General features: G+C 42.0%; 1 protein-coding gene across 1 annotated transcript; it reads right to left on the bottom strand.

Annotated features, from left to right (window-relative positions):
• On the bottom strand, window positions 1-14,062 carry gtf2h2 (general transcription factor IIH, polypeptide 2). Its single transcript, XM_080766688.1, has 14 exons — window positions 13,902-14,062; window positions 13,082-13,159; window positions 12,569-12,605; window positions 12,170-12,256; window positions 11,599-11,649; window positions 11,401-11,455; window positions 7,947-8,052; window positions 7,296-7,386; window positions 6,543-6,738; window positions 5,589-5,652; window positions 5,053-5,162; window positions 2,411-2,513; window positions 2,220-2,259; window positions 1-1,009 (listed from the first exon to the last, which is right to left on the bottom strand). Exons 1-14 carry the CDS (start codon window positions 13,955-13,957, stop codon window positions 899-901), a joined length of 1,185 nt encoding a protein of 394 aa, XP_080622814.1. The 5' UTR covers window positions 13,958-14,062; the 3' UTR covers window positions 1-898.
• Window positions 14,063-14,471: the final 409 nt, after the last annotated feature.

Here is a 14,471-nt window from a genome sequence, read left to right as displayed (position 1 = left end):
CCCCCCCCTCAAACCTAGATTGAGGGGGGTGCGGGGTCTGATAAATTTGTCAATAAGGTAAGTCAAAAATAAAAGCAGCGACACTCACTGAATATAAATCACTGGGTGCATTTCCACCATCCGTGCATCTGGGCTATGCACGACTGATCCCATTGCCTGTGAGGACTGTTCACACAAAAAAGAAAATAAACAGCTTAAATGTACTGGGGAATGTAAAAAGTAAAAATGGCTTCGTCACCATCTTCATACCGTATGCAAATTGGTCAATGCCCGTGGGGAACGCTAGCATGGTTTTGTCCTCTGATTCGGGTTCTTGGAAACGCCCCCCAGCCACTGCGTTAGTTTTACTGAGGTTAGGTTTACTGAGGTTAGGTTTAGGTATAGTTTACTGAGGTTAGGTTTAGGTATAGTTTTACTGAGGTTAAGGTTAGGTTTAGGTATAGTTTTACAGAGGTTAAGGTTAGGGTTAGGGTTAGGTATAGTTTTACTGAGGTTAAGGTTAGGGTTAGGTTTAGGTGTAAGCTGTCAATCACAGCGACTGGCCAGTCACAGCGCACCCTCTACGTCACTCTGTACTCAACCCGAGGACAAAACCATGCTCGCGTGGGGAACTGATTGAGGGTTGAAAAATGTGCATCGGACAGAATGACAGACAAAGGTTCCTTGATTTTATAGGATGTATGGTGCCACGTCTTCCCTATCAAAGAACACTCAAGACAAGCCCTCCCTCCAGTATAATATAAATATCAAGTTGATTTTATAGGATGTATGTTGCCATGTCTTCCCTATCAAAGAACACTCAAGACAAGCCCTCCCTCCAGTATAATATAAATATCAAGTTTCATTCACACTTGACTCCGTGGTACAAAAAGTAACAGGTCTACAAACATAAAGGGTTTCAGGAGGTGGCGTGGTGGTGGATGCAACCAGGGCAGCAGTGCAGCGTGTCATGGATGAAGAGGTCGCACTCGGTGCAGAACACAGCACTGCAGGAAGGACAGCTGAACACCTGGACGCATCACAAAGACACAGCAGAGGACAGCTTCACTGTCTGTCCTAACTGTCTGCCCAGCAGCTCACACTGGCAGCCATGTTGTCTACCGCTAGGTTTGTCCACTCAACTTGCAAAGTCTCTGAAACTGGGGCTGCAACTACAGATGTGCCAATGTCAACTCTTCACGCTTTCCTGAAGGGTTTTTTGAAAATGCATGATTTGCCTGCAGGTTCTATTCACTGATTAGCCTACTAATTCTACTGCTTTGCTACTGAAAAGAAGTGTAGCGCAGGAACTTTATCTATTCAGGGAATCTGAAGAGAATTAACATATGACACCTTGGCAAATGCCCCACTTTCTCACTGAAAATGTTCTGTTTCTGACAATGCACTGACAATCTACTGCCAATGGCAGGACATGTGAAGTTCTCAAACGGCACATCTGTATGCATCATTCTCTCATCCATTATTCTGCCTTTACTCCTGTGATTAATCAAAGGGGTGTGACCATAGACATAGAAAGGTCGGCTAGACCTTAGAGTATATATTAATAGAGACGGCACTGTAGTTCTCCTCCCATCCACTTGCATTAAGTTGCTCAAAAGCGCATGAGGTGATTTCACTCCTCCTTCCGGGTAGGAACAGAGTGCATTCTGCAGGGATTGATCGGGCCAAACTCATGAACGCACTGGCCGTTGACTATCATTGCACTGAAACAGCGTTCGCGTGTCATCATGAACGTGCGCAATGATAGTCAACGGACCAGCACGTTCATGAGTTTGGCCCAGCGCTGCAATACCAAATTCGGCCACTATGTCCATGTCGCCTCAGGGTTTCCTCCGGGTGCCGTCTCTATTCATATACTCTAGTCTAGGGGCTAGACGCCTGCTTTAACTCCGTGCTTCACAGAAGCTTCCACGTGCGTCACAGAGCGAACGTCCGGTAGGCCAATCAGAGGCAATGTTAAATGTTTATTTTCTCATGCCAATAAAGCTCCTTTGAATTGAATTTATAAGTCCCGGAAAAGACGCACTGGGTGATTGGCCAGTAGTCATTTGAGTGGCAGCGTGCCTTCCGCACTTCCGGCGCACCTGCGATAGCGGTCGCTCCAATGAACTGCAGCGGTGAATGAGGCATCTAGGGTTTTATATCTATGCGCGGCACTAGGGTGCAACCAAGTACAAATAAAGCATTAAGATCAGATGATTAAAAAAAATAACACTTACACTTTTGTCTTTTAGCTGTCCTTGACAAGCCTGACAAAACCTGGAAACACAATGACATTGGTTCAGAACTTCAGAGACAACAAATACATGGCTAGAGATGCCCATGTGTGTGTGTGTGTGTGTGTGTGTGTGTGTGTGTGTGTGTGTGTGTGTGTGTGTGTGTGTGTGTGTGTGTGTGTGTGTTGAGCCACCTGTCACCGTGGTGCTGGTCAAGTGGACTCTCCGTGAAGTCGTCCAGAGGGAAGAGGTGATGGAAGGAGCGGGCCAGGTGTGGTGCCGATACTAGGGTTAGGCCTGCAGGGGGAGACAAACGCACACACATTACCGATACTTATCCTCACTGTGGCCGGGTGCTTATTTGATTGATTGTTGGAATACTTAATTAGTCACAAATGTAAACAGCAACAGAGTACAGTCAAGCACTAGGTCTAAAAGGAAAACACCATGAATGGAAAACACCGTAAGATTCCGGAGAGCACTGCCCAAAATACAAATTAGTTTGTAGTTTGGGCAGATATTTCATATAACGTAAATGTATAAAGAAATTATTGACATAATACTTTTATACTTGCACAGTGACTGGTACAGACATTAAGGCTAAAAGGATAACACAAAGATGATTAACGATTCTGTCCCCATCTGACATAACTCAGACGGTGCTGAGTTGGCTGAAGGTGACCTCACAACGCTCGGCACGGTGACTCGCTCGCCTAAGCTCGCTCGGTGTTGCCTCTCGTGGCTCAAGTCACCTTCAGCTGTCTGTCGGTGAAACCGCGTGCAGTGCACCTTTTTCAATTGAACTGGTTTTCAAAATCGTACTGTAGACATACCCAAATATACATATTTATACACATACATTCCCATTAGCGGTGGAAATAAATAGATTTGATTAATCGCGATGCCGTCATGGACGATTATTCATCGATTCACAAATCAAAAATCGATTATATATGAATCTTCTTACATAAAATGACCGCACACGCTCACAACCAAAACAAACTCATGAGAGAGAAGAAATGACAGAAAACAGATTCGACCTGCTCTTTTGTGATTCAAAGCCAGTGTATGACAGCATTTTGGGTTCTACAAGGTTGAGGGGAAAATGGAACAGGATAAAAGTCACACTGTTTGCAAGTTGTGTAAAGTAAAAAAGAGATATAGTGGGAATAAATGTTCTTTATTTGGACGACTACGACTCTGAAATGTGGCCGAGATGAGACGACGTAGCGTGGCTACAAAGTGTGCAACATGGCACAAATCTGGCGTTTTGTTGAAGACAAGGGTCTGAGAAGAGGAGCTCACCTTCACCTTATAAATTAGTTTCTTCCCTTTATTGGTTGACTGTCACCATTCTGTCTGACTGACCAATATCTGTACAGATTACCGTTTGAATTGTTTTAGACTACGTTGCACGTTGTTTGCACATACAGGAGCATTCTAAAATATATGGAGAAGCCTGTAGGCTATATTATTACTCAGTATTATTTAAAAAAAAGAAGAAAAAACTTGTTTATTTCCGTGAGTTTGCTGCAATTGTTGATGTCAAATGAAACCTTCCAGTTGACAGTGACATGACACATCTCTTCCATTTGTTTTTATCAATAAAAGATAATGGAATTAAGATCATCTGTTTTCATTATGGATAATTAGACGGCACTTTGTTTCTTAGTCACACAGTGGGAGGGGGAAATAGATAATTTATTGGCATCGCAATGCATCGCTTAATCCAATTGTAGCCCAATTCGGGATTAATCAAATTGTCAGGTACCTAGCGATTTCAGCCCCTAGTTCCCATGACGTGAGCATGTACAGTAGATCGTCCTATTATCAAAGCTGTCCTAAAAGTTGATGTGTAGTGATACAAAGTTCAAACATGTGTGCGTGCATGTGTGTGAGAGAGCTGTTCACAGTTCAGCGCTGACTATCACTGTGTTGTTCTTATTGTGGTTCCTACTATCATTCAAAACCTCTTATTATTCTTGAGTCAAGTGTGACACCAAGTGGCTGAATTGGGAATTACTGCCTCAGTCTGGAATTTCTCACAATACAACATGAACAAGCATTGAGTGAGGTTGTAGATCTGTATCTTTTAAAGTGGGTGCCTTACATAATATTTGGAAACGATCAACATCACTTGAGTTTAATAATTTAGACTTAATAAAACGGAACCGATTTGCACTGTACTCGAGTTCTTTTTGCATCTACACCAACTCTCTTCACAAAAAATACACTTTATTTTATAATACTGTTGATGAATGTTTCTCCCAGAGTAGGGATGCTGGGGTTCAAGTGCTTAAACGTATGAAGTCTGTCCTATAATGGAAAGTGATATTCTCTCAACTTTTCCTCCATGACATACTGTATCAACGAAACCATTTTAGCGTTCGTCACAGTGGTCTGATGTCCCATTGCACGTTGGCACATTGCATTGATTGATTGCATTGCAAGAGATTCAATTAAAAAGAGCTTTATTGGCATGATAAATCACTAGTTTCCATCCATGTGTGTGCGTGCGTGTGTTGCTCTGTTGTGTGTGTGCGTGTCTGGTGTGCACGTCGCTTTACTTCAAGTCGCAAAAACAACTTGTTGCCGCGGAAACCAAGCGGTTTACGTTATGTCGCAAAAACCATTGCTGTGGAAACAGATATTGGGCGCAACTCGGCACTGTGCTCGGTGTGTGGTCGATTATGTGCAGTTAAAGCAAGTAGCTGCATGGTGAATCATTGGTGTGGTTTGGGCTCCAACAGTGTAATTTAGGGGTGCATTGGATGAAAAGGTTATTTACAGGGGTGCCCGAGTGGAAAACATTTGAGAACCACTGCAGTAGACATACCACAGATCTTGCATTCCACAGGTAGTTCAGTGTACTTTCCGTGACACTGTGGACAGAAGTAGCCTCCAAGACTCAACCCCGGCCCCGAATCGCTGCCGCTGTCTAACTGACTGGAACGCACACACACACGCGCACGCACGCACGCACACACACACACACACACACACACACACACACACACGATAAAACATTATGGCAGGTAAAAATACATATATATATATACATATATATATACACATACACACACACAGCAGGAAAAGCACGGTATACATTTGTAATAATATACACAAAATGGATGATCAAAAAATGTATTGAACGACAGTTTACTCATTTCGTCAATAAACACCCTGTGCACTTTATTATTCATGCAACCTAAAAGTAGCGTAATATGGCACAACGGTCTAAAAATGAACAATGTCATTCAGGGGTGCCCTGGATGACAAAGGTATTTAGAGGGGTGCCCTGGCCTGGATGATAAAAGTTATTTACAGGGTCTGAGCCAAATAATTTGAGAAGCACTGAGTTGCAGTACGTACGTCATGCTGAATGAAGGCTTGGCGTCCTGGTCAGACGCAGAGCCAATGATGTGTTGGGGGAAACCTGCCGAGACAAACCAATATGATCACCTAGTCATTTCATATCGAAACCTCCATCTCCATATCTTATTACTTTTTGTGTCGTTTCGTAAATTAATGCCGATGTGATCATTCTAGAGCGTCACACAAAAGCAACAACAGTAAACAGAGTCATTCCACAAGCTCGACACACTTTGAGCTTGTAGATCTTAATGTAGATTCAAACTAAAGCTTTTCAGATGACCAAATTGTATTCAAAGGACTATGACTAAAACTAAATCAAAATATCAGCGAGGGAGCATTGTGTAGGTTTAACTAGGCTGTTACCCATGCGTATCAGCGAGGGAGCATTGTGTAGGTTTAACTAGGCTGTTACCCATGCGTATCAGTGAGGGAGCATTGTGTAGGTTTAACTCAGCCGTTACCCATGCGTATCAGTGAGGGAGCATTGTGTAGGTTTAACTAGGCTGTTACCCATGTGTATCAGCGAGGGAGCATTGTGTAGGTTTAACTAGGCTGTTACCCATGCGTATCAGTGAGGGAGCATTGTGTAGGTTTAACTAGGCTGTTACCCATGCGTATCAGTGAGGGAGCATTGTGTAGGTTTAACTAGGCTGTTACCCATGTGTATCAGCGAGGGAGCATTGTGTAGGTTTAACTCAGCCGTTACCCATGCGTATCAGTGAGGGAGCATTGTGTAGGTTTAACTAGGCTGTTACCCATGCGTATCAGTGAGGGAGCATTGTGTAGGTTTAACTAGGCTGTTACCCATGCGTATCAGTGAGGGAGCATTGTGTAGGTTTAACTAGGCTGTTACCCATGCGTATCAGTGAGGGAGCATTGTGTAGGTTTAACTAGGCTGTTACCCATGTGTATCAGTGAGGGAGCATTGTGTAGGTTTAACTAGGCTGTTACCCATGCGTATTAGGGAGCACTCTGAAGACGTGCTGGCGGGAGGGGGCTTGACGTGGAACATGAGCAGCTCTCTGAAGTGGCTCTCGTCCAGGATGACGTGGTAGGTGCCCCCTGTCTCCCTGGTCAACACAGTGCACACCCGCACCTCTGCCGACAGCCCGATCACGGACACGCGCACCTTCAGTGTCTTCAGGGTCTGAGGTGGGGGAAGACGACGACATGGGAACCACACAACTGTAACCTCACTGTCTTAACCCGATGGGGTCAGGAGTATGGGTCGCGACTCGCGAGTAAATATCCTACAATTATTTTTTTTTCTCAATAGATTAAAATAAGGAATAGAAATAAGAAATTAATAAAATCAAAGGAATTCCTTTGATCGTGCGTTGTGAGCTTGTAGATCGGCTATTTTAACTAGTTTGACAACATTTCTCTTTTGGATCTTGGGCTAAAGCTTTTGACTGCTAAATGAGTTCATTATACGTCGCATCGAAATCAGTCTAACCTTTGTAAACCTGTATGCCTCTTCTGTGAAAATAGGCTCGCACATTGTGTGATAAGTGAAAATGATTAGCTTATTATCTATTTTGGCAAATGTCTCTTTCGGGCTGACATGTGGCTATGCGTGACCTATCCGCCATGTGCATCCAGATGCAGAAAAAGTGGCGGAAGAAGATACAGTATACTGTAAGTAGAATAACAATAAGGGACCCTGCTCTTCAGGCTAGGTTGCTTAATAATAGCTCAGATTACTTTGATGAGGTCGTAGATGTTGGAAGGGTCACACGTGGTCAGGCTACTGAAGATGATGAGGACCTCGCGGCTGGTGTGTCCCGGCATGTGCCTGAGCAAAAAGAAAAAAACATATATAATTATGTTCACGGACACTCTAGAAACTAAATATGTTAACCGCAACATTTAAATACATCCGTTTCTTGTAAAATGAAGAGGGAATTCCCTTTCCCTGAAGAAGGCTTAACAGCCGAAACGTTGGTCTCATGTCTTAATCTGCGTCCTACATAAAAAATGGCAATTTGGCTATCAACGCGTGCGGCCACTTTCTTTTCTTGTTTTTTCAGGATTCCCTATTCAGTTTATTCCCCAGCTACAAGCACTTTGGTGCCTGCAATGTATGTATTGTAATAACAAACTACGTCTGTAAAGAGAAGCACTATGAGTTGGTATGCATGTCATCTGCTATTTCTGAACATTTTGTGAAAAATCTTGTTGAATCATTTTGATTATTCTCCTCTCCTCAGGAGAGTCCATGGCACAAAACCTTTTTTTGTCTGTGGCCAATTTTCATTTTGGGGGTCCTTGGCACAAAAATGTTGTGGTAGTGAATGGGGCTCAGGTCTTATTGGGCTAAGCACAGCTACACGACAACCGCTGCTCAGAACATACTTGAGAGTCTGCATGGCCAGGTTGAGAGAGTTGTACAGAGAAGGTTCCCCGATGCAGAGAGAGTCCACCGCTTTCTTTAAGGCAGCAACGTGCTTCTTTGGGTTCCCTGCGACACAAACACACAGCACATTTAACCATTTTAAACCCACGCAAACACACATTGTAAACCCTATCATTTCCTGTGGGCAACTGATAACACTGGGCACCATCATTTAAAAGAATATGTATTTATTTTAGATTTGAATTAATATCTACGGTATATTAATTTTACAAACGAGGAGCAAAATACATAGAATATATATTTTTTATATTACAAGATGAAAGATCGTTTGTGTAGATCAGCTATTTGACGAATTTGGCCTATTCTGTCCACTGCCAGAACAGAGACCCTATGGTTCGTATGGTTATAAACCCAGTCTGACACTCTGTTATGGAACACTCCCTAACTGCTCTCAAGGCACTTCACCCTTTTTGCAAAAAAAATAAATGTTAATGACATTTAGAAGATTTAGAACACTTTCCTGGGGGTCTTTATTTGTGTAATATGTGGTTTTAGATATTTTAGATTTTAGCAGTCAGCCCAGTGTCTCTGATGTCATGGACACTGGGCTCACTTCCTTCCTGGACTACAATTCCCATAATGCTTTAGTGCACTTTAGTGCACTCCCCCTATCCTTGTGGATAGGGGTAGTCCAAGGACTGTCTAAAGAGGACAAGAAGCGAAGACCGTAAGGGCGCCGCCATGTTGATCACATGGTGCTCCATGGAAGGAAAGAAACATGCGCAATGGGCTTTATGCAGCCTTGGTCTGCAACTGCGCATGTTCCTTTCCTTCCATGGAGCACCATGTGATCAACATGGCGGCGCCCTTGCGGTCTTCGCTTCTTGTCCTCTTTAGACAGTCCTTGGGGTAGTCCAGGAAGTAAGTGAGCCCATTGTCCATGACATCAGAGACACTGGGCTCACTGCTAAAATATCTAAAACCACATATTACACACAAAGACCCCCAGGAAAGTGTTCTAAATATTCTAAATGGTATTAACATATATGTTTTTGCAAAAAGGGTGAATTGTCCCTTTAATGGAAGCCACTGAAACGGGTATATCTTCGGCGCTCTATAGTTAGGATGGATAAATGCACAGGACGAATTCAAAGTACGGTCTGTACAAATGTTCTTGACAGACACAACGACAACTAAATGGATGAGACACAATCATTGTTATAGTATTAGAGCTCATGTTATTAGTTAGTTACAGTACAGTTTGCTTGATAATAACTACTGTGTAATTAGAGAATATGCAATATTGTAATGGTAAGCCTATATTTCGGTACTTTAGTTAACGTGTACGTGATTGGATGTAGCTCATACACATAGAAGATGGTGTAGAGGAACAGTGGAAATGAAGGCTTCATTCTGATTGGCTGTAGCTCATACACATAGATGGTGTAGAGGAACAGTGGAAATGAAGGCTTCATTCTGATTAGCTGTAGCTCATACACATAGATGGTGTGGAGGACCAGTGGAAATTAAGGCTTCATTCTGAGCCGTTTGTGTTTTGCAATCAGGACACATTAGCTGCATAATTAATTACGCAATACATCAAATAATGGTTGAGATGTATTGTCCAAAACTAATGTATCGGCCAGGCTCTGACTTTCCATTAATGTTAACACTTCACGTTGTGTTTCTATTCTGTAACTGTCTACAGTCACTCTAGAGCAAATGGATGAGGCGCTATGCACATTAATAAATTTGTCCGCTAGATGGCGATCTAAGACCATAATATAATGATGCAATGTAAAGCAGTGGGATTTATAGAGCAGGGGTCTTCAACAGCTCTTCAGGCCCTAATAGCTGAGAGACATACTGTATGAAGCAGGAACCCCAACTACATATTGCATAAAATAATAACATTTTTCATAGACTTCATGACAGCACTATCTTCAGTGTTCTGTAAATTAATGTTTTTGTTTGATTTCTAATCAATACACGTATGTTTGTCTCCACAAGGCCGACGCATTGTGAGCTTGTAGATCTGTTATTTTCCCGCTAATGTTCCCCTCAGAAATAATAGCAATGCTAGGGTTCAAGTGGTTAAACAGTTAGTTCAGATTTTTGGATTTACCAAGCTGTAGGAAATGCTTGCCATTAAAGCGCAAATAACATGCATTTTAAAACTGCTTTTAATATTTAATAATCATATTGTCTATGTCCCTCAAAGTTATTTCTAATGGTTTGAGCCTCAATCACCACTCTGATATAACCAGCCTTGTCAATTATTTCTGGACTTTGAAAGCAGTTTTAGCTGCAGTACCACAATGTCCTGAGGTGGAGAGGGTGCTGATATGCAGATTATTTAATATTTGAGTCATTATAATACTCATGCTAGATAAAACCAGGCTTGTTTCCATTCCATGCTAGCTTGGAAAATCAACAATGGTGGACATTGTAAACAAAGTGGAAATGCAAATTTGCAACTGAAAACTGAAGAAAAGGAGGAATTATACAAAGTAGGGTGACATTGATGACATCACGATGAGGCCAAAATCAGTCGAGCTGTTTCTGAGAGCAATTTCCATTAAAACACCCATATGACATGAAGGCCTGATTGTTCAAAATTGGTTATTTGTGGGGATAGAAAACACACATGGGAGCCCCAAAAACACAAAAGAAATTGAAAAAGTAGAATTTTATGTTATAGGTCCTTTAATATAATGGTTAAAAGGTTGGTTGCAAAGGTATTCATTGATTGCCTGAGTCCCGTCTGGGAGTTCTGCTCTGGTTTCGGTGAATATTACCGGTAAGTAGTTCCGGTCATTTGGAGGGGGTCTGGGGGCCACTCATTAAAAATAAATGCATCCACAAAACTAGCGTCATTTGTATTGTTGACCTAATTCTAGGCTTATAGACCGATTCACAGAGGGTTTCCTGGGTGTGGCCATTACTGAGGTGTACCATTAAGCGCAACAGCACTGATTAGCTACACCTGGCCTACAAGCACCTGCTCCATGGATTACACCTCAGTAATGGCCGCGCCCAGGGCACCCCTCTGTGAATCGGTCTATAGCACAACGTTTGTTCAACTTTGACCCCTCTGTCACATGATGGAACTATGTTTTTGCCGTCCTGCTGATACTGGACACAAAAACTTAAACCTTTAACTAACCATTTCATGTAAAAAACATCTTTTGGCAGCCCCATAGTTAACTCTGAGGATCCCTAGGGGTCCTGGACCCCCTGTTGTAGACCCATGTTCTAGAGGTTAATGTATTATTTATGATACGTTAGCTTAGCTGTGTTAAATGTGTTCAATGAGGCCACAAAGTACACATCCTCAGCACTATCATTTCCATGGTGGAAGTTTTTACTTTATAATTCATGTAATTATTAATGATGTAAGTTGATATTGATAAACATGCGATTTATGATTGTGATATATGGCGTGATGCTCACCTGCTAGCTCTGTCATCTTTTCTGCCCGTTTGTTCTTTGTGGTGATAATTCCCACCTGGAAAACATAACAAACATTACACCATCACTGTGAGCTTGTAGGTCGACTGATGCCCAAAACAGGGACACCAAAAGTTGAATCGAGCAAATCAAATAAAAGTAGACGGCGAGAAGCAATGCTGTGGCAACTGGTGAGCATACCTGACTGATGGGGTTCTGGTCAAAGTACTCCTCCACGAAGAACTGCATCAGCTGGAGAAGAAACATCAGAACAAAAAGGTTTTCACAGCTGGTGCTTGTTCAGAAGAGAGGTCCAACATAACACAGGCTGTCGTTACCACCAGAGCAGCTTTCACTGAACCTAACGGAAGCCAACAGCAGCATTATGCGATCACACGAGCAAGCAAATAAAAGTGTGGACGTTCATATTGATTCACATCATTTAATTCATTTGACCATTTCCCAAATGGTAAACGCTTTTCATCATGAATGCTATTGTCATGAATGCTCTATACCAGTGGTTTTCAACCAGTGGTCCAGGAACCAACAGTGGTCCCAGCACTCACAGAGCATTGTGAGCTTGTAGATCGGCTATTCTTTGGCGTACGCTCCCCCAGAATGGGGATGCTGGGGATTCAAGTTGTAATTAACAAAATAGTCATTTTGAGTTTAAAGCATATTTTGATTAGCAAGATAATAGCATTAATCACAATTATGTTTGGGATAATAACCATGACATGTGATGCATCATCCCATCCCTACTACACATTACCTTGAGAGTGGCTTTGAGGCGGTTTGGTCTTAAATCGTGGTCTTCCATACTTCTCGAGCAGTCGATCACCACATAAAGGTGACGCATCTACGACACAAACAGTGTTTATTATTACCAACGTCAACATAGCAATGACAATCACACGTTTTATCATGGAAAGCAACTCACACACAGTGATGATTAAATGATTAAATTATTACTGCAAATACATATACATATATCAGCTAAATTAGTTGATATAGCGTCACAACCATTTTAACCTAAAGTCCTGATAATTTGTGCAAATCGTATCTATCTATCTATCCATCTATCTTTTTTTCCTTCTTTCTTATTTGCCAATTTGTTAACATGGCAAATTCAAATATATAATCCACAACTCAGACAGTCAGTAACACTCACCATCCCAAGCCGAACCTGTCCATGGCTCTCCAGTACTCTGAATAAGAAAGCGGGAATAAGCGGTTTGTAATAAAAAAAAAAACCTTTCATTTTAACCATAATCTGTTTTCTGTCTTCTCTCTGTATAATCCTTGAATGTGGGTTGTCATTTGTCAATGTCATTTCCTTTAAAGATAGTGATTTTCTTCCACCCTAAAACATGATCATCAGGTATTATTATGATATAAGGAGCATTATCCTGCAAGTGCTGAATTAGTTCAGAACATAGCAGGATGAAGTAGCATGCGTAGACGATGCAATGGTTTGTTTGATCAGAATCAGAATATCTTTATTGTCAACTAAATTGATTTGCAATCCAGCTCAAGTGCATTTAAAACAAAATACATAATACTCTATATAAAAAAAACATAGATTTTTTTTCTTAAAAATGTGACGCAGAGCTATGAGCATTAATGCCTTTTAAACGTGCGGTGTCATTGGTTTAGTCATATTGTGCAGAATGTACACACACACCTTTTCCGTTTGGACTGGAAAAGGATTTCCTCCACAGTGGCTCGGAGTGACCCAGACTCATCCTCCTTGAGGACTTCCCTACAGACCAACACACGCACGCGCACACGCGCACGCACACACACACGGAAATACATTAGAAAATAGGGGTCTTCAAAGTTTTTCAGGCCAAGGACGCCTTAGCAGTGACAGAGAGAAGAGAAGAAGCAGGGACCCCCCCAAAATTGTGTCGCAGACATAGACAGCTTCATAGACTTATTTGACAGAACAGTCATCATCAGTGTTGTTCTATTAATATGTTGGATTCATGTTCATTTGTATTTTCAGACATTTAACGACTCAAAAGCTCAATACTTACAGTAGCAACCTTGACCTTTGGCCAGACTAAGCATGGAGCTTGGTGCTCATTTTTTTTAAATCTCTACACCAACTATATTGCACATTATTGCATTGGTTCTCAAATGTGTGTGTGTGTGTGTGTGTGTGTGTGTGTGTGTGTGTGTGTGCACGCACGCACGCACGCACACACACACACACACACACACACACACACACACACACACACACTGATCAAAATAAATTAACAGTATAGCATCACAATCATTCTAGATCTATAAGATCACAGCTTGTAACTTGTTATTTTTGAAAAATATCGAAAACATTCAGAATATTTTGAATCTTCTGGGGGTCCCTCAGTCCCTGGCACACAGGGTATCCAGAGGGGGGTCCGCGGCCAATTAGATCGATGTGGTGGGTCCTTGACAAGAAAAGGTGCGTTTCTCTCTTGCTGCTGTAAAGTTGAACAGTGATTTTAACATCTCACCAGGTCCTCTCATATCCTCCCTCCCACCGCTTGGCTCTCTCCGGCTCATCGTCCATCACTGTTGTTTATTACAGTTCGAAGCTTCAATTTAAATTGATTGATAAAAGTACAATTACTTTGTAATCTAGTTTAACGTTCTCTGGTTGTGTCAAACATGCGTCGGTGATGATGACAACACCGGGCTACAGCCTACAGACATCGACTTCACCCGAAGCACAACAATGTATGCACCGTTCAGCTGTGATTGGCTGATTCTAACCGTGTTGCCACGGGATACAGCCATTAGCTCTTCTGATTGGCTGAGAGAGGTTGCCTCGCAACCAATTAGCCAATCATAAGTGAGTGTGTGTAAGTCTAGAGGATGGGATCATAACTCTAGGAATGGGATTTATGGAACGGTACGGCGAATTTAGGTGGCCCTAAGAAACGGATGCCCAGAAACTATGGTTCCGCCCCAAAAGTGCAGTGAGCATGTGTGTACAGAGTGGTCAATAATACTCAATACTTGAGTACTGTACTTCTACGTATTTAAATACATTTTAAATAAGTAAAAAGACTATGAGTATATGT

The sequence above is a fragment of the Protomyctophum bolini genome, assembly GCF_963924005.1.
Source record: "Protomyctophum bolini genome assembly, chromosome: 6".
NCBI lineage: Eukaryota > Metazoa > Chordata > Actinopteri > Myctophiformes > Myctophidae > Protomyctophum > Protomyctophum bolini.
The sequence above is the reverse complement of the archived record's forward strand: the minus strand, read 5'-3'. Positions and strand labels throughout refer to the sequence as shown.

What these genes read in the sequence shown, in the direction of transcription:
- gtf2h2 (XM_080766688.1), bottom strand. Translation starts at nt 13,957, where the DNA reads ATGGACGATGAGCCGGAGAGAGCCAAGCGGTGGGAGGGAGGATATGAG. An exon ending in TGTGGAATGCAAGATCTGTG is followed by an intron (nt 2,514 to 5,052) that starts GTATGTCTACTG and finishes CTCCCCCTGCAG; the next exon opens with GCCTAACCCTAGTATCGGCA. An exon ending in GACCAGCACCACGGTGACAG is followed by an intron (nt 2,260 to 2,410) that starts GTGGCTCAACAC and finishes TTGTGTTTCCAG; the next exon opens with GTTTTGTCAGGCTTGTCAAG.